At 44.6% G+C, this 27,637-nt stretch overlaps 1 protein-coding gene and 1 long non-coding RNA gene across 6 annotated transcripts; one reads left to right on the top strand and one right to left on the bottom strand.

Annotated features, from left to right (window-relative positions):
* On the bottom strand, window positions 1–26,545 carry cyth1a (cytohesin 1a). 5 transcript variants are annotated; one of them, XM_052048326.1, is made up of 13 exons: window positions 26,340–26,545; window positions 11,480–11,562; window positions 9,427–9,491; window positions 7,492–7,558; window positions 7,293–7,411; window positions 6,560–6,640; window positions 6,053–6,165; window positions 5,487–5,635; window positions 5,299–5,410; window positions 2,059–2,135; window positions 1,917–1,985; window positions 1,105–1,259; window positions 1–900 (listed from the first exon to the last, which is right to left on the bottom strand). In XM_052048326.1, exons 1-13 carry the CDS (start codon window positions 26,356–26,358, stop codon window positions 822–824), a joined length of 1,188 nt encoding a protein of 395 aa, XP_051904286.1. In that variant the 5' UTR covers window positions 26,359–26,545; the 3' UTR covers window positions 1–821. The 5 variants fall into 5 exon arrangements, with proteins under 5 accessions (XP_051904286.1, XP_051904284.1, XP_051904285.1 ...); XM_052048324.1 differs by lacking the exon at window positions 26,340–26,545 and adding an exon at window positions 24,285–24,561; XM_052048325.1 differs by lacking the exon at window positions 26,340–26,545 and adding an exon at window positions 20,871–21,142.
* On the top strand, window positions 21,660–24,429 carry LOC127590155 (uncharacterized). Its single transcript, XR_007959553.1, has 3 exons — window positions 21,660–21,932; window positions 22,813–22,988; window positions 24,280–24,429. It is a non-coding gene; the product is annotated as an uncharacterized LOC127590155 (long non-coding RNA).
* Window positions 26,546–27,637: the final 1,092 nt, after the last annotated feature.

Raw genomic sequence — 27,637 nt, 5'->3', positions numbered from 1 at the left:
TACACTTAGGTCCGTTTTCTTTTAATTTTAACTCAAAGAAATGGCAACAATATTTTTTTTTGTTTTTCTTAAACAGGGTTAAAAAATGTCACGACTAATAGTAAAACAAACCTTGATAAACAAATACTCACTATACATTGAAGTATGTACAACATGGTCGATAAATAAAACAATACTGACTAGCAATATGATTGTTTTGTTTCCAATTCTCTACGTATTAGTGCACCGAAAGGAGTGGAAGCGGAAGAAAGATACATCAGGCACTCGTAATCATGAAAACGGCGCGTTTTGGTTCGATAACCTGAGATGAGCCATCGTTGAACGCCTATCAGTGGCCCTCTGAAGCTTCTGTATGCAATTTGCGCAGAAACATCCTGCAGCAGTGCGCTCGATGTCGTCGTTATTAAGATACGGGACTGATTTGTTATCGCTAACCAGCAGCATTTCTCTGTACAACATTAAATAAGGGGAAACCTGCATTTGTTTGATGAATAAAGCTCTAAAAAGACTTATCGAAACATGTTAACGCTTTTTCAAAAAGTTCTTTGCTTTTCCTTATGAGGAGTATTTTGTTGCCACGCGTTCAGACCCGCTGAGTTTGATGTGCTGCTTGGTGGAGTGAGTGTCGAGTGGGTGGGGCTGCGTGACGGATTCGTTTTTTTTAGAAAGCAGTGGGCTATTCGCAACCCCCCCACCCCCTTGTGACTCCATCCTGAACAGCCAGCGTGCGTCTTGGTTTCCTCGCTAGCCGAGTCCCAAAAAGCTCGGAGAACGCCCATCTGCTCCTTCGAGTGCAACAATGGTGAACGTGGAGAAGCTCCTCAGTGCCTCTTCATGGACGACACCTTCTTTTTCCTGGCAGCCAGCATCTCATAAAAGGGGTCTCTGCTGATGGCGGCCCTGCGGACACCATCCAAATTCAAGGATTAGTGATTATTTTTGATTATTTATAGACGTGCTTAACTCATTCACTCCCAAAGACGTTTTTAAACATCTTTTCAGACTTGGTCTAGAATTGGGTGGTACTGAATGAGTTAAACTCGGACCCACGAGGTGAGAAATAATTGTCTTTTTTTTTTTTTTGAAAAGCGGGGCATCACATACTTGATGCTGTTCATCCATTCGTCCTTCTCCTCAGCCGTGGGGGCCGAGATGCGGTAGAAGGTGTGGTTGCCCTCCACCACGCGACCGTCTGCCTCCGTCTTGCAGGCTTTGATCACCTGGTCTTTGTTGTCGGGGATGAAAAGCTCAAAGCAGTTCTGCGGCGGACGGAGAGACCACACACATGGCGGGTTACTGACGACAGCAATTCTTAGTCGAACTTCACCGGTGAACGAGGAACCTTTGTCGAAATCTTTAGCATCGTCTTGTTTTGCAGTAAAAACTTTACACCATCAAACTGGGAACTTTGAGGAACTGCAACTTAAGCGATGAATTAGAGGAACTATTGCTCTATGTTAACTGTTTTGTTACAGCTGCCGCTGTTGTGAAAGCGCTATATAAATCAGCATGTATTGTATTGTATTGTACCTCGGAATTAAGAAAACGTTTTGAGAAGTGAACGTAACCTCAGAACAAAGAACATTTCAGAGGACTCTTGTGTGGGAATAGGGGCAACTAGGCACTTTGAGGAACCGCACCACGACCCAGAAACGAGAAACTTTTGTAGGAACCATGAAGGGCTTTTGTACAGCAGGAAATTGACCCACAAACTTGGAACTTTACCACAGAATACGTCTTTGGCGATTTTACACTGCTTATCCCAGAACTAAGAAGTTTTAGGGGAACCTTGGGTGTACCACACTCATAAACCGAAACGTATATCCAATTTTGCCAGTAAAATGATCGATTGGAAAAGTTGCCGTTCATATTTCCATGCAGTGAGAAAATGAAGCAGAAGAGGGCGCTGTGCTTACGGGCTTCTTGTCCTCCACTTCCCTGATGCTGAGGTTCTCCAATGGGATGATCCCTCGCGGTTCCTTGTCCTGCACGTGCCGAGACACAAGCGAAATGAAGGAAACGCCATCAGAGGAGTACAAACCCTAAAATAATACTCACCGTCGTGTACTCAAAGTAGTAGAGGCAGTTGTCGGTTAAGATGAACCATCTCCTCTTCCAGGTTTTTACTCGGCCTCCTGTGTAGCAAATCAGAGCAATCAGAGTGGCTCAGTGGTAGAGAGCAGAAAGAGAGGACAAAAAAAAAAAGGACAAAGCGCCGACTTTAGCAACACGCAGGCGGACAGACGTGAAAAGACAAGACAGATGGAAGCTGCTGACAACTCCCCCGCTCACAAAGCGGTGCAGCTGGTCCTACCATGCACTCTCCACCACCACCACCACAGGTAGAAAGGAACGTCGCTTACAGATGAGACTCCCGCCTTTTATGAGGTCACTGAAAACTTTCTGCTGGCCCAGGAAACATAATACATCTCACCAAGACTCAGTATGGGGACTACTCCACTTGCATACAAATGCTGGATTTGCATATAAGACGCCAGCTGGGGTTGTTTACTCAACTCCATTACAAAATGATAAAGTGGAACCAGAGTTAAAAAGAATGACAACTGTTTGACTGACATTGAAAATCAGAGTGAAAAACGACATCTGAAGCTTTTAATCATCAGGTCTCTCGTTACAAGGCCTCTCGGCGACTTTCACGCCCGGGTGGGAGCTTTCATTAACTCGGGCGTCACTGACCCCACTCGACCTCTCACCTTCAACACGGCGGGCTCGTTTCCTGTGCGGGGCGGGGGGCGGTAACCTGATCCGCACAGGCAGATGGCAGCCTCCCGTTTTGCTACGAGGAGAATGCCAATGAGGGTTGGGAGCCTGCCGCTACGTTTTGCTACTCTGAAGCCTCAAAATTCCTGTTGGGGCGGGTGGGGGGTGGTGTGGGGGGGCTTCTTGGTTAACTACAAATGAAATCTAGACTACGTGAGCCCACCACCGTGTTAGTCGACATACGTCTACACTGCGAGAGAGGAAAAAGAGGGTTATAGTTCCCGCACATTTAGGCACCCTTTTTATGATCATATGCAGGCATTCAAGCTGTATATGACATCCCATCATATTCCAAAGCATCATGATAGGTTAAACATCTGCAAATCATCTACACAGGAGTGGGCAAAGTACGTAGGAAGTCAAGGGCAAACCTTGCCCACCCCTGAACAACAGACACGTGTAGCCCCCTCCCCCGGAACGTCATCTTGACCAAAAACAAGCAGGGTGGCATAGACGAACGAACACAAAGCTGAGTGTGGCTTGAGGACCCTCGAATTGAATCGGCGGGTGGATGCTAGAGTGGAGGGAAGGGGATGCGAGGCAGGCGAGCTTTGACCTCCATTTTGTGTTGGTTTGGGGGTCTTTTGATCAGTGCAGAGGAAATATTGTGACTGCAAAGGTTTTACGATGGAGACAGTTTGGACTCCGGGACAAATGATCCCAAATTAGATCGTATAGGGGTTCCGCTATAAAAACGCCAAATAATATTCAATTGAATTACATATAGAGGCCCTTTCAAACACTTTGCTGCCCGCACCGCTTTCGCCACTCGAGTATAGCACACAATGCCTCTGATCCACCGAATAGAAAAGAGAAGAGCCATGAAGTTGAAAAGCTGCAGTATGCCCGTTCGATAGACAAGAGAGCCAACCGGCGCGTACCAACGTCTTTATGTGGCTGCCGCGGCGGATGGAGGAAAGGGTATAATGCAGCTTTTAGATGCAACAAAAGTCCACATGAAAAGATAGTAACCATCAGAAGACCTCAGCGGGAGAGGTCATAAAGCCAGAGGAGCCCACAAGGGTGGACGCCAACCACCCGCAGAGATAAAAAAGAAAATGAGAGGACACAAAATATTAAAAAAAAAAAACACCAGCGCGGCGAGCGGACTCAACAGACATCTAAAGTTGAAATAACAGAAATAACCACAGACACGGAAAAAAAGACCCCAACTGGATGTCGGAGGAGAACAAAAAGCAACAATGGCGCACCACCAAAAGCACCGGAGAGCTGAGAGATGGAGCGTGTCTTTTGTTGTTGTTGTTTTTTTTTTTTGTTTGTTTGGGAAGAGCAGGTGTACATACCTCCTGAGGTAGGAAAGATAACAGCCAAAATCATGGGAACAAACAAACAAACGAAGAGGAAAAAGGGAAACAAAAAATAAATCATCAAATTAAATAAATGAGAAGGAATTATTGTACTTCATGCAGTGCTTTACGGTGTCGCACTTCTTTCAGCCACTTGGTGGAGCTGTGCACACTGAAAAGCCCAAACACAAAACATAGCCTTGGCTCCATATTGTCACTCATTTTATCCTCCACCTTGATTTTGCTTCGTTTTGATTAGCGGGGGAAAACTTGACGCGGGCCAATTGTCGAGATTCACAGTGATTGACACCATGGACTTTTGACTAATCAGAGCGAATCAGTACAAGGAGGGAGGAAACAGGAGGGGAGTGTTGAGAAATCCACCACTGTGAGGTTCAGCCACCATCAGTTGACCTGTGGAACATCCGGAACACAACAAGGGAGCCGACGAGCGTCTACCATGCGTACATCACGAATAAAAGACCGAAGGAGACGTAAGAATCTGGTTCACAATTTAAAAGCGCTCCCAGGTGTCTTAATAACATGTCTGCGGGCATGTTTTTATCAAAGGATCAAGAATGATAGAACTATAGCGATGCCTCGTGATGGATTTCATTGGTTTTGTGATCGTGCTAAAACTCAAAACAGTTGCACAACTCAAATCATTTTTCTTCATTGCAATAAATGGAAAGGCCATTAATTCATTCTATGCGTAAATGAAAATTGTTTTCTTTCAATGGACATTTTGCTGCTTTTTCTGGTGTGCGCACCCTGACCATCTGGGGGCAGTACAAGCATATGGTACCTGGTGACCGTTTTTAATAGTGGGGGGGGGGGGGGGGGGGGGAGTGTACTGCGTCTCCTTTCACTCCACTAACAGTTTGTTGACATTTATGCACATAGACTTCCTTTCCTGTGTGTATGTCAATGTATGCATCTTCAAAGATTTATAAGCCTCCACATATGGCGGTCTGATCTCAAGACCACCTTCATAATTCATGAAAACACGGCGTCTTCAGCGTCGGCGTCAAATGTGTGTACACAAAGACACACGCACATCCAAGTTGTTGACCTCGTTTTTTTGTTTGTTTTTTTTAACCGACTTTGATGTGTGCGCTGCGACTTGTCTGACAACATACCATACTGGATGACAATGATATTTTTTAAATTATTTTTGGGTGATGAAAGATATCAATTAATCGCCCCTCACCCAGTTTTAGGAGCCAGCCTTCTCTGTCCGGGTTGAAGAAGGTATGCGTGAGGTCGTTGCCGTCATCCTCTGGAATTTTAAACGGCTCATTCTTGATGCTGTCGTAAAGATTCTGCATTGGAGAAAGATGCGATTAACACACAGCGACTTGGAATCGGAACGAGAGGGGCCTTAGTCCCGAAGCTTGCCCTGAGCAGGTCTTCGGGGAGGTCTCCTCCCTCGTTGATCCCCCGGTTCATGGAGATGAAGCGCTCGACGGTGGGCTTGTCCTTCACGTTGGGGTTGTGGAGGCTGGTGTTGAGCATGATGATGGCGAACGACAGGATGTAGCAGGTGTCTGGAATACACGCGTCACAGTTACACCCGAGCGGCATGCCATGCTGTCGTGTCAACACGACCACACGCAGTCTGAAAGTTAGCTTAATGTAGCCACTGTTCTAGTGAAAGCCTGAGCATGCAGCTGACGAAGCAGCACTTTATCTGTCGTGCGAGGCGGTTAAGCAGCCCCCCCCTCCCCACACCCCCATGCATTATGCACATCCTTCTGCATCCATGATAGAGCCGCTCATCTATGCGCATTATTCCCAAAAGGCAGACAACGCCTGAAAGACAAACTTGGCAGACTTTGTGTCTGCCTAAGAAAGTAAGTAGCTCGGCACACCATTAGGCTCCCCTCGACTGAAATAATGGCAAATGATCAAACAGTCACTCATGATTCCAAGAGAGCTAAATTGAAAAGTTTCTTAGCTGGCACCTGTGGATTGGAAAACGCCAGGGTTGCATTGGCAGTAGCGCTGAGCGAAGGCCTCCATCATGCGGTCGATCTTCTGGGCTTCTCCCGGGAGCCGAAAGCTCCACAGGAACTGTCTGTGAGGACAAAGGTCGCAATCAGAGTGCGGTGAAGAAAAGTGCTTGGTTGGGCATGGTATCGAGCAGGGGTGGGTTTTAAACTTGTAATTTTAAACGAATAAAGACTTACTAAAATGGTCGTCTTAGTCTCAGGTTTGCTTGGTAAGTCAAAATATTCAAGAATTAAGTTATATTTTTCAAGATGTCACACATTTTTTGTTGTTTAAAAAAAATTCTCATCATCAAATTATTAGACAATGCTATGGCCTGACTAAATGAAGCCGAATCAAGTTATTTTTCGAGAATGGAGTCAAATCATATTTTTTGACACAAAGACATTTGATGTCATGGCTGTTGGTTCCCCTTTGTTTCCAACTATGTCGCAGATGTGACGCAGCTACGACCGTCTTACCTTAGGGCCTGCACCAGGTTGAGGTCTGTGAATTCATGAAGTTCAACAAAAGCGTGGAGGACCTGTATGTTGAACTCATCTCTATAAAGCAGACATGGAAATACATTTGATTAAATAAGAGCACAAACTCAGAACTTAAACAAAAGGTAAATGTCTGACTGTTGAGGCCTTTAGAGCAGGACTGAAGATATGTTGGTCGTAAAGGGACGGCGCTCCTCATCAGACGGTGTGACAGAGGCTCGCCCCTTTTGCTAATTCATTTATCATCTCATCTGGATGACATCACCGCGTGACCCGTATGCCCTTCGCAGTAAATGATCGTTCCCGTGAGCACCCACCGCCTCACTCCCAGCGGACTAGCAACAGAGTCAATCGCCTCAAAGCGTGCTGAGAGAAAATAGTCGTTCTCAGACCCCACCCTTAATGCGCGACCGTCTGACTCGTAATCCCCGCATACCAAAAAAGAGCCCGGTGTCATTTCCTCGGACCGGCATTGAGCAACAGACTCCAATCTTCAATTTCCCTTAAATGAGGCAGACGGTGTCTTGAGCGCATCACTTAAGAGTGACTAAGACAATCGAAAGCAGATGGAGGCGAGCGAGGAGGAGACATTGTCTAAACGTGGGACCACTCAAGTATTTTGGGGAAAGAATGGGTGTGGCCCTGCACCAGAAGGAAAGTGAGCAATATGGAAACTATGCACTTCTAGTATATCGGAATGTGGGTCCCTTACCTTTCCCCGAGATAATCCCCAATGGCTGTTTTGTTTAGACCCTCGCCCTTGCAAAGAAACTGAGCGATGTCATCGCTGGTGTTCTTCAGCAAATCATTCTCAATGAGGAACTGAATTCCCTGGAAGAATGACACGTGGGGTGGGGGGGTAAAAAAAATCCTCAGTCACATCTCAGGAATCACAGTTGTCGCTTGCCTACCTTTTTGGGGTCCATGTTGAATTTCTTGCGGCCCATTGCCACCTGTTTGTTCCTCTGCATGGTTTTCCTGGAAGTTCAGAAATGGAGCTGCTGTTATTTATGAAGATCATAGATCAAACCTAAGGACTAAGACTGGGGTGATCATCCAATCATCCATTTTCTATAGCGGTTGGGGTTGCAGGCCAGGTGGAGACTATCCCACTTGACTCTGGGCTACACTCTGAACAAGGTGGCCAGGCAATTGTAGGGCATAAAATGTAATAAGCAATAGGACTGTTTTTTTTAACCAATCAGATTTCAAATTCGTCCTCACAGAGCCAGACTGCTGGCCCTCAATTAAGTCATTATTTTTCCATTTTCTGATTGGTCATTTGAAGCAAAACTTGTTACCGCTAGCTTCGACCAACAAAAGTGATTTGCCCAAATGAATACATTTAGCGGCGGCCCGGTAGTCCAGTGGTTAGCACATCGGCTTCACAGTGCAGAGGTACCGGGTTCGATTCCAGCTCCGGCCTCCCTGTGTGGAGTTTGCATGTTCTCCTCGGGCCTGCGTGGGTTTTCTCCGGGTGCTCCAGTTTCCTCCCACATTCCAAAAACATGCATGGCAGGCTGATTGAACACTCTAAAAATTGTCCCCAGGTGTGAGTATGAGCGCGGATGGTTGTTCGTCTCCGTGTGCCCTGTGATTGCCTGGCAACCAATTCAGGGTGTCCCCCGCCTACTGCCCGAAGACAGCTGGGATAGGCTCCAGCACCCCCCGCGACCCTAGTGAGGATCAAGCGGCTCGGAAGATGAATGAATGAATGAATACATTTATCAAACATAATTTCTGGCAGATAGATTAATTCATTTATTTAAGATACTTTGGTCATCTGACACGCTTTGGCATTTTGTGTAGTACAGCAGTTTCTGTACATCATTGAACACGACAGTGTCTTGAACCGCAAACTTCGAAGCTGGGAGGCAGACGTCCTTCCAACCACAAGGCTACCTTGCTGTCTGACCTCAGCATTTTTGCCTAATTTTCACCTATAATCTTCCACTGTGATTCATTCATCCAACCGACGAGTCATCTGATCCAACGTGACTCACAAATCGCATTATTAAAATGATATTTCCTGACACCTCCTCTTTGTGGACCCTCACGGCCGTGACTAATCCTTCTTATGGGAAGAAGTCTTTTCTCGGGCCTGGAGCTGCTCTAAGGGGTCAAAGTGTGTTTTCAAGGTATTGCTGTCGCCGCGGTGATTTCCCCAAGCCTTCTTTGCCTCGCTCTCCCGAAATTCCTTTGGCTTTTTTTCTGTCCCGCCGCTGAGCTCCTTAAAAGTAAAACCTCAGCAGACAACGGACAAACGTGAACACAAAGTGTCGCCGTGGTAAGACGCCGCGATCGCATCGAGGAGATGAAACCCTTTAATGGGTTTGGGAGGCAAGCCAAAGTGCGCCATGATTCATCTGCTGTTGATGGGATCTCTCTGACCAAAGTAGTCGACCCCAGCGCACCCTTTCCCTGGGGACCTCGCATTGTCTGCCTCGGCCCACTGCATTATTCAATGAGACCTCCCATCATGTTGGGTGTGAGAGGGGGTGCGCCGGATAAAACATTTAAAGTGCCTTAAAAGCACGGCCAATGTGGGAGGAGTTTTTGGTGTGACGAGATAGCCATCGACTATCAATAATTGACAGCTTCATTGGCTAAGTAAACAGAAGGAAAGCAAGTCGGTTTTGGGCGACAGGCAAGGTGATGTTTGCCGTTGGGCGGAGTGGGGCGGGGTTGTAGGGATTGGTTATCCCCTTTTTCACTGCCTTTAAATGAAGGCATTTGTATTTGCGGGGTGGAGTGTGAAAGCCCCCAAATTGCGACAATGCCCACTTGGAGTAGGTTATATCTAAATGGCAACAGCTGAGGGATCTCCGAAGGAAGTTCCGCCTTACCTCTCCTCGGTGGAACCCAGGTTCTCGATCTCGTTGGTGACCTCTGCTATCTCATCCTTCAGCCGCTGTGGAAAAGAAAACGGCGTTCCCTTGTTAACTCATTCACTCCCAAAGACGTTTTTAAACGTCTTTTTAGACTTTGTCCAGAATTGGCTGGTACTGAGTGAGTTAATTATGTCCAATCTATTCTGAAATCACAATTAGATATATCGAAGAATACAAATTTGGGGGCAGTCTCATTTTAAATTGAAATCGTCTTCAGAGGAGGCTGTCTTAAGCCCCAAACGCCATTGCAAATGGTGAAGCAAGGCTGAAAAGCGGATTTGGGTTTGGGTGTCTCTTGGCGTTTGAGGAAAGTAGCATCACTTTTGTGCCGCTCATGTTTTGAAATGTTTTTGCTGATTTACTTGGGTAAATCCGGATGTTCCGGCTGCTCTCTGCTTCAGAATTCATCACCCCCAATAAACAGCTCTCAAACTACACTATCTAAACTAAATCCACATTGCGATATCAAACGAAAATATTTTTGGTTTACAGTCAAGTAATAGAATTGGCCATGCTTCTCGGGAAAGGTACCATCTTCTTCTCGAAACATTCAGAATAGAAGATGGCTCACTAGCTTCATTGAAACAAAGTGACGTTGATCGGCTTATTGTCATTTTGAAGGACATTGGTTTCATTCGTTGTTTGGCTTCATAAAAAATTCATGTAGGAGAACACCAAAAATCATTGTATTAAAAAGTCAAAATAATCATGATACGGGATTTGTATACAATCCTGTATTGAGTTCTAATGTCATACACGAGCCAAACAAAGCTCCTTGATTCAGAACCGCTATTTCATTACGGGCCGTACCACAAAGGCAACATCTGTGTCGTCGAGAGCTGCGCACTCCCGACGCATTCCTCAAATGCTTGCCTCTGCAAACAATGGCTGGGTGCACACTGGAGGCCTTGACCCGCAGGGCCGGCGGAGGAGGGCGTGGGAGTCAACAGGGGGCAGGGGGCAGGGGGCGGGGAGCGGTCAGTGCGCGCACCACCAAATACGTAGAGGGGTGGGGATATTAAGGGGGGGGTTCAGGCGACGATGCCAGTCAAGGCTCATTAAAGTGTGGATGTCAGCCTGCAGCGTTTGTCTGCGAGGACGGTTGGAAAGTCGATTCTCCCGCAGGGACATCTGGACGTGGGGCATAACAATCTGTCACCCCTGTGTGTCAATTGTCTTACCACCGGGGAGAGAGCATATTTTATCTGAATATTACCAAACATTATGTCGTTAAAACCACACTTCAAATCACTCAGCTTACAGCAATCACTTTATAGAGAGCTTCTTTTGAATGGCTCAACCACAAGCACAAATGTTTGGCTGGGGAAATTAGATCTGGGTAGGAAATACTCCACATTCCACTTGGGTTGAAATGTGTGGCGGGGGAATTTGTCGGCGAAGCGGGTGGGGAGTGGGGGGGAACACCAAGACGTGGGGAAAGAGTTAAAGCAAGTATTCTGACATTGTTTTGCAGGTCCAAATATAAATACCCGCCCACAGAGGAAAGTTTGGGAGAATTTTTGGTACTGTAGAAGACAAACAAATGTGTCGATGCTGCACAAAATACCACTGCCTGTTTTCATTGCTTTTGGTCCCATTGAAATTGGCAGGACTGTAGATATACAGTAGTTGTATGTGTGGGAGAGAGAGATAGAGAGAGAGAGAGAGAGAGAGAGAGAGAGGGAGAGAGAGAGAGAAAGAGAGATGTGATTGTGTACAGCAGCATTTGATTATGCATCAAGGAATATTTAACGCACAATCATTTGGCAATAAACAGCAATAACTAACTTTGACATAATGATGCATAATATCTTAGGTACATCGATTACACTGGAATATCTCAGGTTCAACACAGCCTGTACTTTGTTCAGACTTGTCAAGACAAAGCAGACGAAAAACTGCAAGCGGAATTCAGCTCTCATGCCAAACATGATTTTTTTTTTGTGTCCAATTCCAAATTGCACAACCTGTAGGGCATATTTAGACGTTCATTTGAACTTGACAGTACCTGAATGTCCTCCAGCAGCTCCAGCTTGCGCCGGCGGATGTTCTCCAGCTCCTGCTGCTCCTCCGGAGTAAGGTCGTCCGGCACTAGGACAAAAATGGGAGATGAGCACATAAGACACCAAAAATAAAATTGCTTTGTCCTTTTTCAACGAGTTAACTAAAAACCACTCGGCAGGCAAATCCCTGAGGGCGAGGCACAGAAATTCTCTTCATCTCACAAAGTCACAAATTGGCTGGGACAAGAGGGCCTAAAATTCACATGACTTGAGTAACTGAATCCATCCCCCTACATCGCAATATGAAATTAAAATATATAAATTATCATGGAAGTGTTTCTAAATAGGTTAGATGGTACTTTACTAAACTCAAAAAAGAAATACAAACAAAAACAACACAGAATATAATTTTGACAACATTTATCGAATTCATTCATTCATTCATGAATGAATGAATTTATCGAATTGAAAACATAAAATAAAAATTCAGCACTTTGTAGTGCAAAATAGTACACACCATCACAAATAACCTGGGGATTAGAAAATCTGTATTTAATACATTCTTAAATATAAATATACTTTTCATCTGTAAAGCTGGCTGGCGTTCATATGAGGTAACAACAATTCAGTTCCAGTTTTCAGATGTGCATGCTATCTCTGTAGCTATTTCATATTTTCTTTCGAGACATAATAATAATAATAATAAGTTGACTGGCGCATTTGATGTTTATAATCGATTACACTCTGCTGTAACGCCAGACTTCTGTGAAACGTGTACAGTCCTAACCGAAAACTTATTCTCAGGGTGTGCTACTTCAAAATTTGCACTAGATTAGCAGTTAGCATTGCTTCTCCGTCCTCTTTTTTTTGCTTGGCGCGTAGCATGCTTTACTCATCCACCTTTAGAAATCACAATCATCGTCAGAGGGGTCATTTTTATCCTAATGGCTGATGATTGACTACAATCAACAAATCACAAGCTAACCACCTTCATCACTCTTAATATTGAGTATCTATGGAAACCATACTGAACAACAAGGTCCAGAGGAGATCAGGACCAAAAAAAAAGGCCTCATCCAGGTTGGTACCAAGCGTGTGTCACTTCCCAAAACACAAGCAACACCGCTGGGCAGGAAACCATCCACTTAAATTAAAGGCTGAGAGCTGCCTGTTTCCCTTCTTGTACAAGTCACCACTTGGCCATGAGTCAGCAAACGTCTGGCCTGGCACGGCCTGATGAAAAGAGGCAGTCTTCGGAAAGGGAATATATAAAGACAGAGAGAGAGAGAAGTAATGAAGGGAGAACGAATGCATAAGAACCTTGTAGCAACGTGACAGATTGGGACCAATGTAATGAAATGTTCTCCTCCAGAAATAGAAAGAAATCCAAGTGTATTTTGTCTTCGAAATAGCAATCTTGATTGTTATGCGAGTGCATGCACTACATCCATTTTGTCGAGGTACGGGAGTACACTTTCGGACAGCTGAGTTCCCGGATTGCTCAAACAGTTTCTGGTGAGGGTCCGGGAAGTGACACATCAAGGGAGAAACAATTACAGCTAAGATTTTTTTCCTGCGTTCAAAATTGCATTGCGGCCACCTAAAGCTAATTTTGCGGCGGCACCAGTCAGTCCGATTGATATCGCTCAAAACAGGGTAAACCTCCAGCTGTGATGATTGAAGGACTGATGTGCCTCTGCGGCAGCTTTGTATTTTAACTGCAGTTGCAGCGGTGTGCCACTACGGAGGTGCTATCGCAACAGCAGCGCACAGGAAAGACCCGAACCAACGGGCTCACGTTCTCCTTCACCGAGCTCCGGTACTTTATGAATACTGACCCCACAGTTGGTGGACTCTGAGAAGAGGCCTTTATTACGCAAGTTTTAATAAACTACTGCTTGAACACGATAATAGTCATATTCTCATTGGAACTCTGAATTCAAAGTAGGTTTCCTGTAAAAGAAAGCGAGTCAGTTGAAATGACAGAACGCATGCACGTCGTGGCGCATGGTCGGGAGGGTACCACCTCTGCCTCAATTTGAGCCAGGAAAAACCCTAATTATAGCTCACTCTCCCGCAGCGTCACAGTCCTCTAATATCCATGCAGAAATCCACATTGGCCGGAGAGACAGACATCTCATTTCCACCCAAATCTCAAAAGAGCTCTCTTTGGAAAATAAGGAAATTAGGATTCAGAGTCCTTGCAGGATCACTCAGTCCTGCTCTCTTGCAGATGTGACCCAATTTAAAGAGCGCCTCTCTGCACACAAGGTTCAAAATATTTAAACTCATCACTTGTGACTGTGCTAATGATGGAGCCTCTGAACTCTGGTGTTATGATACGCAACCATGTATTGACACTTGCATCATAAACACTGGAACTAAAATTTCCCTGTTAAAGGATCAAGTAATTGAACAGGACAGCATTTGTGATGACTCACATTTTTTTTTAAACTTGGACCTGATGCAGTTGATTGGAATACAAAGTCAAAAGTCATGCTTTGTTTACTTTGGTCCTTCTGCTGTGGCATGACGGTAACATTTCTATTTAAAGCAACAGCATCCATCTCGTCCTAAGACACGCTTCATTGGGCTTAATTGCCTCCGCGGCCTCTTTGGTAACATCTCTCATCACGACTCATTTTATTTAGAGTATTCCACATTAAAATAAAAATAAATACATTGGGAAACAAGGGTGCAGGGTCATCCTTCCATTTAGCTATCTTGCTCTTCAACCCTCGAAGCTTCCAAACAATCGACCCCGTGCCTGAACCAGAGCATCGGCTATAACAAGAAGTCATGATGAGCCGTAACGCATTCGGCACAATTAATCACTTCAGGTGGCCACTAGCAAACGCCCGCATACATACACCATTGCCCATTAGGCTTCCCCATATCAACGCTGTTCTTCCATCAACAAAAGTGGCGTAAGAATCATAAGCGGACACAACGTCGAGACGTCAAGTCCCACCGCCAATGCTGTGAGACCACACACCTTTAGACCCAAACCAAACAGCCTGCAACATAGACAAGTCAAGTCAGTCAGTAAAATAGGCGCCATCCCAAATGTGCTCACCGCTGACTTCCCGTCTCTTAATTGGCGCACACTTGGACACGATACGAGCTGGAGCCACCAGACCACCACTTATGAATCATCAATCCGACCTGTGCTGTGGAAGCAGACGTTCAAAAAGAAGGAACGTTGCGATGTCGTGACGCGTGGGATAGAAGCCGAGTCGGTGGAATGATCCCGGGGTGAGTTAAAAGCAGGATAAGGTGAATTCTTCAACAATGTGCAAGTCAATGCACAAATGCTCTCTCCCCGTGTCAGGAAAACATTCAAATCTTTTTCTTAAAGGCTTTTTTTTTTTCTCCTCAGGATGCACGTTCACAGTCCGAAAATGTGATTTTGGTCAGTGAACTAAATCTTTCAAACAAACTTCACTGCACCCACTCTGACAAGCACCACATCACCAGATGCAGACCAGAGTTCATTTCTTTTAGATGTCATTCGAGTTTACCGCAAGCCAACGGGACAACACGTCCAATGCGGGACTGTTTTACACGATTCTGATTGCCAGAGAAGTCCTACATGACAAATCGAGCAAAAAGAAGATTGATTCCCAAGCACCCGAACACTCACCTGACTGACCGACACTCTGAGGTCTCAAGGTTTTGTTCTCCTCTTAATCCCAAACTTCCTGGATGACACAAGAATTGAAAAACCAAAATGATGATTCTGCTAATTCTTGTCGAGCAAGGCGTCCATCCTCGTGAGGTAAAAATAGATGTTACAGAGCGATTTCCAGATGCACGGACTGCCGGCTTACAGCGGGAGACACGTGGGACGCAGCCTCCCTCCTCCCACCGTCTCCATCTCCTTTTTTCTCTATTTTGCCTTTGCTGCCTTGAAACGTGGAGGCTCCACCCCGTGGCCGTTCCTTACTCTGCCGCCTCCTCCCCTCAAATAAACAAAACATGGGGAGGAGCTACGTAGAGAAGAAAAAAAAACATTCGCACAGTATATCACAGATGCCATTTACTTAATATTAGCGTATATTTCAAAGACGACTTCAAACGTCTGAAGCAGTCTGACTTTCATACATTTTGGGTCAAACCGTCACTGAACAAAGACCATCTAATGAGCCACAATGGTGCCAGCAAATTAATGACAACAACAACAACAGCAAAAAAAAAAAAAAAGTTGAATGGAATTTGTGAGCTCCAACGAACACGAGTAGACGTGACTCAAGCCCTTCACGCTGGGATACTCGATCTCCTGACAAGTCCTGCGACGAGTCATGCTGATTCACGCCGACCTCCTTGACAATGTGCATCTATGCTTGGGATAATCATTTGTCTGCACCAGGGGTGTCCAAACTATGGCCCGAGGAAGCATTTGCGGCCCGCCATGCCTTTTTTCAGCGGTCCGCGGCATGATCAACAAAATTAGAGGGCTGGTGGCAACTCCCAAAAAATACTCAACTATTTTCCTTTAACACTTTGAACAGAAAGCCGATGAAATCAACTCGACAATACAAACAAATATATAATTGCTTTCTTGACTGACTTTAGCGTGTTTCAAAAAATTGAATAATTTTAAAATGGCCCCTTTCATCGTTCCATTTTTATGCATGGGGCCCTGAAACAAACAAAAAAAGTTTGGACACCCCTGATCTACCCCGTAGAGAGCGCTATCTTGTCGACACATACCAGGGCATTGTGTAAGATTACGGCTTGTTGCCTCTTGTGTGCGTGCGTTAATGGCATGTGCTTTGCAACCCCGTGTCTGCGCCGAGTGGAATGAGTCAGCTCAACACTCTGCTGTGTCTCATACGGTGAAACGTCAATCCTGAATCCATGTCGGGAGTCGAGACAGAGATATTATGGTCTTAAATTAGAACGCTTTTCATGTTTGCTTTCCTGGTTTTGTGTAGCACCTTTATACCGTATAACGTTACGGGATAATGACTAGACTCAATCGGCGCCTCAATCAGAAACACTCGGCGAGAGAGCGCATGACCATCCTTGATTAGCCATTCCACGCTGGTTTTGTTTGAGTGAAAGTGTCGTCCCGCCCTGTCACACGAAAGTTTCGTTTCTGTTCCAATGCTAGCAAAGTGAAGCGGCCGTAAAGGAATGAATAGCGAGGCCGCCGCGACTTCAGCGTCAAAGCAAACATGCGGACAAAAAAAACCCCACAAACATCCCGCAGCTGCGCTCGCGCAATCAAACGCACGTAATCCATCGACACGGACGCTAAAAGATACCGAGTTATTTCAATAATCGAGTTGTTTTTACACGCCGAGGCAAAACGCTTCTCGGGGGCCCCTTTGGAAGCGGAAGAACCATTTGGACTGACAATGCTCGCCTTTGTGCTCTGATGGTCACTAGCCTTGATTCTTATCGCGGTCGCCAAATTATCAACATCCTCTCGGCAGCGGCACATCCAGACAAGCCTGGGACTTTCTAGTGCAGTGGCGGGAAGTAAAAAACGCACGCACGCACGCACGCACACACACACTGTTGCTGTGCTTGTGTTCATTTTTCGGGAATCAGTATTCTGTTTGAGGATTTCTTTTTCTGAGGACTACGGTTTACCCACTGCATTAAAAACGGATCTTTACTTTCTACGTTATGAATTTTGGGAAACCATATAAATGTTTAATCACCTCCACATATTACATACAGAGCGCACAACAAATTGATAGATAACTATTTTAAAAATCAAAAGTCAAGATTAATGACTGTTATCGTGGATTACATATGACGATTTGACATTTTGGTTCAGACTTGAGCAAGCATCGTGGAACTTGACATGCTTGATTTGCTTTCGTAGGCCACATAAAGAGATGTGGCGGGCCAGATCTGGCCCCTGGGCCCTGACTTTGACACCATGCTCTTGGGAGTCTTGAAACAGCCTGCTTTAAATAGCAAAATTGGAGCAAAGTCAAACACAGCAGGTTGCCACTTCCTGTGCAGCGTATTTTCAAACTCTGAGCTTCCTGTTTGTTGGTCTCTTTCACGCACGTACGCACGCCGCGGAGGGAGTGAAAGCTGAACACGGCCAACCTTTTGGGAACGCTTTCTTTTCTCTCTCTTTTTGACATCGTCAAGGAACTGGCGAAGTGCGCACAGGCTGGGTATTTGCTTTCTCTATTTACAGAGCACAAACGAAGCACATCTGATTCATAGTTACACGCCTGCTTTCTATGACACTCCCAAGCTGTACCTGCAGACCTGAGCCGCCATTTCGCACCGAGATAACTGCGACCGCAGGCATGTATGTACCTGCTGCACACAAGCCTAAAAAAAACCTAGCTGTGGAACTGGCTGAGCCTTCCCAGTGTTCAGAGTAAATTCATTTAATTGGCTGGTTAATAAAGACCACATCAAATGCTGCTGAGGTTTGTAGCCTTGTTTAGAATTTTTTTAATATTTCACGTGAGAAGGAATTTTTTTCATCATAAAATGTAGAATACAGCACGCTAAAAATTGAAAAAAAAAAGGGCAATTTTTGGCCGATTTTTCTCTCTGGACTTAAGGATAAAGTATTGAAAAAAAAAATCAAATGATCTGACTGCAATTCGTATTTTTTATTGTTGTGACGTCAAGGGACCAACTTATTTTATTCAGAATATATTTCGCAATAAATTGCCAATTAATCAGAAATATTGGAATCGGCATTTGCCTAAAAAAAATTCCATATCAGTCAGGCCCTACTAAGTGAACAACAGATATGTATTCAGTCCTTTGTGTGAAATCTGCTTCAGTGAATAAAACTAACTTCAAACTAATACGCGTACATGTTCTGATGGCCACAATTTGACCCTGGGATGTATTTCTATTTTGCGGGAGAAACTTTTTTTGAAATTCCAAAACCTTGGGGATTCCCAACTTTCGATGCGCAACATGTTACTTGGCATTCATCCCTACGCCAACGGTCGTACTTTAGTAACATGAGACTCGCGTCAAAACACAATTATCTAACTACATTATAGTAAAAAACGCTGAGTTGAGCGGAAAAAAATGGCGTCCGCCAACGCAAAAACCTGTGAAAAACACGATTGTGGCGAGACAGCGCGGGTTTATCAAACCACCGGAGCAATTAGCGGCAGGGACTTGTGGTGCAGCCATTCGTCTTGACTAACTTTTAAGTCCACAGGCCCACCCACCAACCATGCGGCACAGACAAATAGGACAAACAAAGCAGCTGCGTGGCCGCGCGTGTAGTCTCTTTCCGTCTTATCCTGAGCATCACAAAGTAGCAACGGCAGCACATAACAGGATCAGTCGGCGAGATCAACGTTAATACGTTTAGCGCTCACGCAGTCGGCGTGGGCTAGTTAGCGGCGCCTGCGACAGAGAACAGAGATGTATTGTTGAACCCCCGGGGAGGGTGTTGCGAACACACTTCTTTTGGGATTATAAAACATTCAAAAGAAGGGCAACGCGAGCATGGTATACGTAAGGGCTGACAATGGAGGCCGGAGTGGGGGGGGGGGCGCTTTGCACCTGTTGCTGCACTAAACATGACATTAACGGCACTTGACGACTGCATGCAGTGTCACATGTCAAACGGCAAATAAAGTGAAGCAGCTGCCTGAAAAGTCTCGTGTTTGCTGACATAAACAAACCCAAGAGGAGGCCAGAATCAGGGTTTATGAATACAATACAACATTGATGAAAACAGTGAATATAATCTAAGATCTAGGTTTGAATCTTCTGGGACTTTTCTTGTTCTCCAGCTTCTTCCGATATTCCAAAACAATCAGCAACAATAACTTGGTGCCCTCAGTCTGGCTGGCAACCAGTCCATGGGGTACACCGCATCTAGACTCAAAACCAAATGGGATATTTGTATTGTTGTTGATTGCATTTCCAGTTTGCAAAGCTGGAAATGTTAAGTCCCAGCGGTATGATTGTTGCCTTATGACTAGTAACCAGTCCTCTGCGATACTTCCTGGAGGTGCCCATGGGCAGGGCTCCCATGCCCAACCCTGCCCGCTGCTTTTCTGTAATGGAATCTCATCCATCGGCAATTTTCCACATTAAGGTGAGCTGGAGCCTTTTTCAGCCCAGATACACCCTGGATTGGTCACCTGCCATCACAGCGCACGTATGGCGTCCAAAGTGGAGCAGCTGGAGCTCTGGTGCGGCCGACACAACCTCGGGCTGAACACGCTCAAGACTGTAGAGATGATCGTGGACTTCAGGAAACATTCTTCTCCTCAGTTGCCCCTCACACTATCCAACTGCCCTGTGTCAACCGTCGAGACCTTCAAGTTCCTGGGAATCACAGTCTCCCAGGACATGAAGTGGGAAGTCAACACCATCTCCATCCTGAAAAGGGCCCGGCAGCGAATGTACTTCCTGAGGCTGCTGAGGAAGCATGGCTTGCCACAGGAGGTGCTACGACAGTTCTACACGGCAGTCATCGAATCAATCCTGTGTTCTTCCATCACGGTTTGGTTTGGGGCCGCCACAAAAAAGGACAAAATCCGACTTCAACGGACAGTTAGGACGGCAGAAAAAATCGTTGGCATCGCCCTACCCACTCTTGAGGACTTGCACACTGCAAGAATCAAGACAAGGGCACGGAAAATCCTCCTGGATCCCCCGCACCCTGCCCACCACCTTTTTCAGCCACTCCCCTCAGGCAGACGCTACAGATCTATGCGTACCAAATCCAGTAGACACTTAAACAGCTTCTTCCCTCTAGCCATTAACTCCTTAAACAGTCACTGACATAGTCACTCTTCTTGCACCACAAAATGGTATTACAAAACTACTGGTATACTCTAAAATGGTTCAATGATTTTGTTGTTTACGATGATACTAGTGCAGCGTGTTATACCGGAGACAAATTCCTTGTGTGTTCTACATACTTGGCCAATAAAGATGATTCTGATTCTGATTCTGATTCTGAAGACATTCACATACATGGGCAATGTAGAATAGAATGTTTAATGTTTTGGGAATTTGGGATGACACTGAAATATCCGGAGAAAACATTTTGAAGCAGGAGCTGAGCATGCAAACGCCACACAGCTTCCATATTCGAACCTGGAACCTCTGAATGTGAGGCAGACGTTCCAGGGTCAGACGTTAACGAGGGTTAACATTTGTACATTGCCCTGAGTATTTTCGAATTAAAGGTCCTTCAAAACGTACACAGAACTCTAATATATAAAAATAAGCGGGCCTTTTATGAAGAAAACAACACAGAACAACCTTTGAGGAAAAAAAATTAAACGACTGAAATTAAATGCCGATTTCATCGACCGGAGTGTGTGCATATGCCAAAGTTTCACACAAGCGTCACAGTCGAGTATTACAGTAATATTCTTTCCAACAAATGTACATTTCATGTGACCCGTTCAGAGTCTGACTCACCTACGCCGTCTTCGGATTTTAATACCATGTTGTCTGTCTTGCTGCTTTCGAGTCCGACGCCAAAGTTCGACGAGGCTTATAAGCACCTAAAGTTAATTTCCTCAGTCTTTTTATCACTTTCGGCCCAACAACTAACAACGAACTATGTATTATCACGGTAGAAGTCGGCTGTGGCTTGTAAAAGGGAACCGTTTCAACGGGTGGACGCTCCAGGCAAAAGTCCGCCCAAGTCCCGGAGTTACCGTGCAAGTACGCGCGACTGTGATGTCAACAAAGACGGAACTACAACCAGCTACTGAAACCATCCATATTTTCACAATAAAGCAACAGCGCTCTGTCGGGCAAGAGTGTCCAGGGGAAATACATCAAATTTAAATTGGGGATTTACGATTTCCAATATAGTCTTCCAGAAGAACAATAGGTTTTTACCAAAGATACAGTTACATACATTATTATGATCAAAATGTATTATTTTGAAGAAAAATACATGACATATGTGGGTGTCCTTTCATCTTGACGCTACATGGACGAAAGGTGCCTGATGACGCATTCAGGGACCACTTCTCCACCCGATTTTGTGCACAATCGCACACGCACGCGCGCACACATGCACATTCGCGCGCGTGCATGTGTGTGTGCACGTACACGCGTGAGGGCTTGAGGAGGGCGGGACAGCTGGCCGTGTGGGGGCGGGTAACTTGATTGACACAGCAGCTTTCACCACTTTTGCTGCAGAAAAATTATATATATACAGGTATGTATATATAAATGTATTTATTTATTTGGCCCGCAATCCCCTGTGTTAGTCTAGAAAAATAAAACAACAAGCTGTTGAATGTGCGGTGAAACGCACACAGGCATCTATTGATTATACTGTATTAATGTTTTTTGCTTTCCAGCGACTCATTAACGCCTGGCAACCGGAAAGTTGAAGAGCCTGTCGATGCTTGCTCACGAAGGCAGAAGAGTTGGAGGTGCAAGAATGCTGCTTTGTGAAAGCATATGAAAACAATCCCCCCATTCGCACGGGCTACATGTTCGGATTCCACGCATCAGTGTCAAGTAATCGACACTTATCAAATACCGCATGTTCCTCCGAAAGGTCAGGACTACAGATCATTTCGGACGACTTTGTGCTGAAGGCCTCACTTGTGTTCAAGCGTCACACAACAATACAGCCAGTTCGGAGGTGATCACTTAGTTTAGAACTTTACTTTTGTTGCAGAAAACAAATTACAGAGCGTTCTCCTTTTGAATTCTCTATTCTTGTGAATTATGGAGTGATCAATGTCCAGCAAACGCAATCAACAGTGACCCCTTTCGGTTACTTCTATGAACTAGAAATTCAATTTCAAGTTAGATTCTGGAACCAGGCAGGGCAAAGTCGCAAGTTCTGTCAAATATTCACTTGAAAATAAAACATTTACAAAGTTTTACAAGATGTTGATTTTTTTTTAAGCCTTCATATTCGTCCATCCATCCATCTATTTTCTGATCCACTTATCCTCACAAGGGTCTTCATATGCATCTTTGTGGAAAATATGTAAAATGGTTGATTTTAATCATAAAGGCATTCAAGAGCATGTAAAAATTATTTTCAACCCAAAATTATGTAATGAAATAAAAATTCAATGAAATTATTCAAAACACACAATGAACCAATACATTTCCACCACTTCACAACCCACCCCACCGGGCCCCGCCTCTTAAAGGAACATGCAGCACAATACATACGGTATCTTCTGTACATTTTATGCTTGCAATTTGTTTTGGGTGTTAAATTACAGTGACAATAGATTTCAAGAGTGATGTTTTGGTCTCTCTATATTTTATATTTGGCTTCTCACTTATTGCTAGGCACACGTGAAAGATGACTCAGCCACAATTATTGAGTTGTACCACTGCAGGTCTGATTTTGAAAGCTGCTGTTTTCCTTTTGCAGGTGCACGGAGCGTTCATGACAACTTTCAACGGGGAAACCTTCTTGTAATTGTCTGACCGCAAGGCAGAAATAGTCCTGAAGGATTGATTGCTTGCATGCGTGATGTGAATGCCACACCTCTGGCTGCTTGCATGTCGATTTCACTGCCCTGTAGCCAAATAATAGCTTTTAGAATGGTGTATATTACTTCCTGTCTTGGAAAGCAACTTGCTGCGTGACCATTAGCTGAGTCGGGTATCATGTTTCAGTTCAAGTTGATTTTTAAACTAAAGCATAAAAGGGACACATGTACTTAAAACAACCACACAACAATGCAAAATGCCATAGATAGGCTAATGAATAGCATTGATAGTCAAGCGTGTCATAAACTTTTAAGCAACTTAACTTGACCCTTAAGCAACAATCATCAAACATGATCGACAGCACAAAAAGTGTGTGTATGTGTGTGTGTGTGTGTAAAAATATCGTTTTTCTTTCCAAAATGGCTGCCTCAAACAAAACGGAGGACTTTCTGTACATTTGGGCCCTTTAGACATTTTTTTTTTGGGGGGGGGGGTCCCATTACGAGAGACACATCTGCCAAATTCCGTGTTGATAAGTGAAACTGTTGTGAGTGTGTAAATTTTTTTTCACTTTTCAGGGCGCGCGACTGAGTGAGTTTTGGAGGGTGATGTACGAACACACCGAAAATCAATCTGAAAACGGTCATTATGAGGTGACAGCACAAGTCAATCAGGATTAAACATTCGTGAGACCTTCAGGGGTCATTTGAGTTTGCATGACAACAGCCAGTGAGATTGTGCTGTCACCGCATTACCACACCACAACCAACACTAATGGACTTCCTCATTCGAGATCCACGTTGTCTCTTGACACACACACACGCGCACACACACACACACACACACACACACACACACACACGCACGCATGCACACACACACACGCACACACACACACACCATGCTGATTCAGACATTTGGAAATCAGTGACACTTCCCTTTGCGTCACACTCCGTCAGCAGCTTACAATATTCGCTGTAACACGTCAAGTCATGTCAACATTGTCTGGCGGAATGACTTCTGATAACAAAGCTGGGCATCAAGTATCATAGTGTGACAAAATGTGCGACAAAGGTTGCACCGACCAATCGATTAGGGAATGGGACAATTCATATAAGACAAGTGCTCTGGCCTTGTGGGGATAAATTTGAAATCTGATTGGTTAAAAAGCAGTTCCATTGCTAATATAGTATAAGTTACATGAGTTAGCACTACTCTGAAGGTCAATGGAGAGGTCAGATTTCCCTGGGGTCACATAGACCTGAAATCTGATTGGACAAAAAAAGAAAATCTTAACGTCCACATGTACTACAAGCAGTCGGAGCATGAAACAAAAAATACATGAAACAAACATTAGAAATGAGTGACAAAAAAATGTGTTTTGTTTTCTTTTTTCATTTAAAAGGTTACCTGCAGCTTGCTGGAGTATCTCCACGCCAGGACACAAGAACGAGTGAAGGCTGGAGATGCAGAGTTCATTGACTGTCCCCATGTCAAATAATATTAATAGAAGTCAAAAATCTAATTTGTACAGCACTTTTCTGAAGACTCACACTACACACACTTCAGATATATAACTAGGAAGTTGTTATTCCACTGATAGTTTCTTGGGCGAATCCAGAATAGTTGAATGAACTTCGCCGGATTCACTTCATCTACTCGCGCCTCTTAGAAGACGGGACTTGTTCTCCAAGGCGGCTGCTTCCGTTTTCGCCCGGTTCCTCTTTTTGTATTGCTGCCTCAGTGTTTCTCCATCAACTCTTTTCTCCCTGTCAGTCCCCAAAATCATGCGAGACGGCGCAAAAATGTACTTTTTTTTAGCAGTCACAAGCACTTTTAAAGGGACATAAATCCATAGTCCATAATTAGTGTTAATAAGTGACAATTTTTCTTTTTTTTTTTCCATTTTATTTATGTCGTCTGAAAATGTGTCGTTTATTAACGGGCAATGCCTTATTATCCCAGATTACTGTTCTAGTTCTTATTGTAGTTTTGTTACAGCATTGAATAGGGGGCGCCATCGCTCGATCGATTTGAACGTCATCGCGGTTTGCCATACGCCCAAATACCAACAGGTTCACAAATATTTTTGTTAAAAGATAAAGGTGATTAATGCCACTTGGTGGCATATTTGAACACAATTTCGAGGTACAAATTACCCAAACGCAAAATTGATAACAAAGTCAACCACAAGGTGGTGGCAGTGTGCAACTACAAAAGGAATGCGTCTACTCAAACAATTTGGGACATTTTATGGACTTTTGACTTTTGAATGGATCGTATACAAATAGTTGGGTCTTTGAAGCGTTGACTACAACAACTTCAAAACAACAAAATCGCTCATTTATACCAAATAAATGCATTCCCGTCGACCACTACACGCCGTGCCGTTCATCCCCCAACATAAAAACGTTAACATCAGCGAGATGCTAGAGCTCAACACTAAATATAGACTTCATGTGGAGATCACAGAATTAAACTGTCACAGTAAAAACTTCCGATGGTCACAATCGGTGCATTTTAATGAGACGCTCTCACTTTTTAACATTCATTTCTGCGTCGTATACTCTGTTTTTACTATTATTAGCATGGGTCTCCTGTGGTTTGGCTGCTTTGCTGCTAACGTTGACAGCTCCTCTCTTCTCATTGTGCGTTTGTTCATGACAGGGTCAGTGTGCATGCGCTGCACAAGTGCCAATCATAACGGAGGGAGGGTTCACCAACATGATCACAGCAAATATACCTCAGTTCAATTGGAGAGGAACACGTGTGGTGGTGGCAGTACAGTGGAAAAAAAAATCCTACACCAGCTGACTGGGTGAAAGTTGGACTAAACCCTGAACTGGTCACCAGCCAGTCGCGGGGCACACGTTGAGACAGACGACTGTGATAAGTATATATGAGAATAAATATACCATAAAATGAAAAAAGTTTAAACGACTATGCTTTAAAAATCTTAGCGTAATATAAAGTATACATGTGTGTGTATAAATATCAGCGTAAAGACACATAGATATGTAAATTAAACATTACATGTGAAAAAAATCAATGTAAAATTATAATAAAAATAAAACCAAACTACTCCTGACATATAGAATAACAATTAATTTATAACATTCATTCATTTTGGTTGGAAACGTTGCAATGAGGACAGTGCTTACTGCTGCTCTATTTTGAGATGCTCTGCAAGCACACGGAATACTCAAGTGATGCATAATTGATACATACGCCTCTGTCATTTCCTCGCCAACCTCAGCACATTATGATAAATCATCTAGTATCCTTTCCACCTTCAATTACCGGTACATTAGTTAGTTGTTCAGTACAGAGGCAGCGTGCCGTCATATGTGTAGTCTGACGCTTCATAATACTGTACATGACATAACCTATTTTCCCCTTTTTTTCAATCTGCATATAGCAAGTCACATGGTAGATGTGAGGAAAGAAGAGTTGTTAGAGACAAACCTGGAGCGTCTCCCTCCATCCCGGTACTCCTGTGGCGGCGTGAGGGAGTCTCAGTGGCCGGAGGAGGGAGGCGGCAACGAGCTTATCAGCGCACCGCCCGGAACAAGCCGGAAACCTCCTTCCGCTCACTTTCTCTCTATTTTGGATACTCCTCCTTCCTTCGTCGACGCTCGTATCCACCCAACGTATCCTTCGCCTCGCCACTTTGAACTTGACAAAACACAAAATAAAGGTTTGTGTACGTGCTGTCAAACGAGGGCAGCAGTAACTTCTGACGCTGACGCCCCGCCCCCATCTCCTACGTGACGTCACACCAACTTCACCTGACAAAAGGTGTTCGCATACCCCCCGCCAATTCTTGGTCTTTCGTGTAAATAATTACATAAGAAATGGGAACTGAATTTTGTATGCATCAGTGTAGGAAGGTGGGCTGAAAACAAGGGTGACAAGACGTGAAGGAAAAAGGGATGAAGGAAGGATGGAACGAAGGGAGGAAACATGGAAGGGGTAAGGAAAGGAAAAGGACAGATACAAGGAAGATGTATGGCGGGAAATAATGTATGAAAGGAAGGATGGGTGTAGGGAAAGACGGAGGAAGATGGATGAGTACATGAAGGAAAGATCAAACGGGGAAAGGAAATGAGGACGCATGAAAGGAGGGAAGAATACAATGACTGTGAAAAGGAAGGAATGAAGACAGGAAGGAAAGTTGGAAGCAGAAGGAAACGACGGCACTAAAGGAAGGATAGATGGAATGAAGCAAATGTTTGAAAGGAGTGCCAGGATGGAAGGAGGGAGGGATCAACCAGAATGGTGTGAATGGGAGGGAGGGGAACGGAAGGAAAAAATGGCAAGGTGGAATTCAATGTATTGACAAAAGGAGAAAAGGAAAGGGGGATTAAGAAGGTGAAGTGCCCTGGATGATATGAAAGGGAGGAAAACGGGATGGAAGGAAAACAAAGAAATAAATGCTATGAAAGTAAGGACCTTAGGGATGATGGATGGAAGAAATAGCGAGGCAGGAGGGTGGCAAGATGGATGCTACGGAAGGAAAGTTATGATACAAGTAGGTAGGGAGGATGGATGGAAGGACATGAAGGAAAGGTATGTTAGACAGGAAAGAATGAAGGGGATTGAAAAAGGGAAGGAGAGGGAGGGCGGATCGAAAAGGGAGACAGGATGGAATGAAAGGATGGGGGTAGGAAACTCTAAATGAAAAAACGTTATGGGCAAGGAGGCAAGTATGATAGAAGGATGTAGGAAAGGAAGAAAGAAGCACAAGGACACAACAGAGGGTG

Source organism: Hippocampus zosterae, chromosome 17 (genome assembly GCF_025434085.1).
Source record: "Hippocampus zosterae strain Florida chromosome 17, ASM2543408v3, whole genome shotgun sequence".
Lineage (NCBI taxonomy): Eukaryota > Metazoa > Chordata > Actinopteri > Syngnathiformes > Syngnathidae > Hippocampus > Hippocampus zosterae.
Note: the sequence above shows the minus strand (reverse complement) of the source record. Positions and strands in the feature narration are given on the sequence as shown.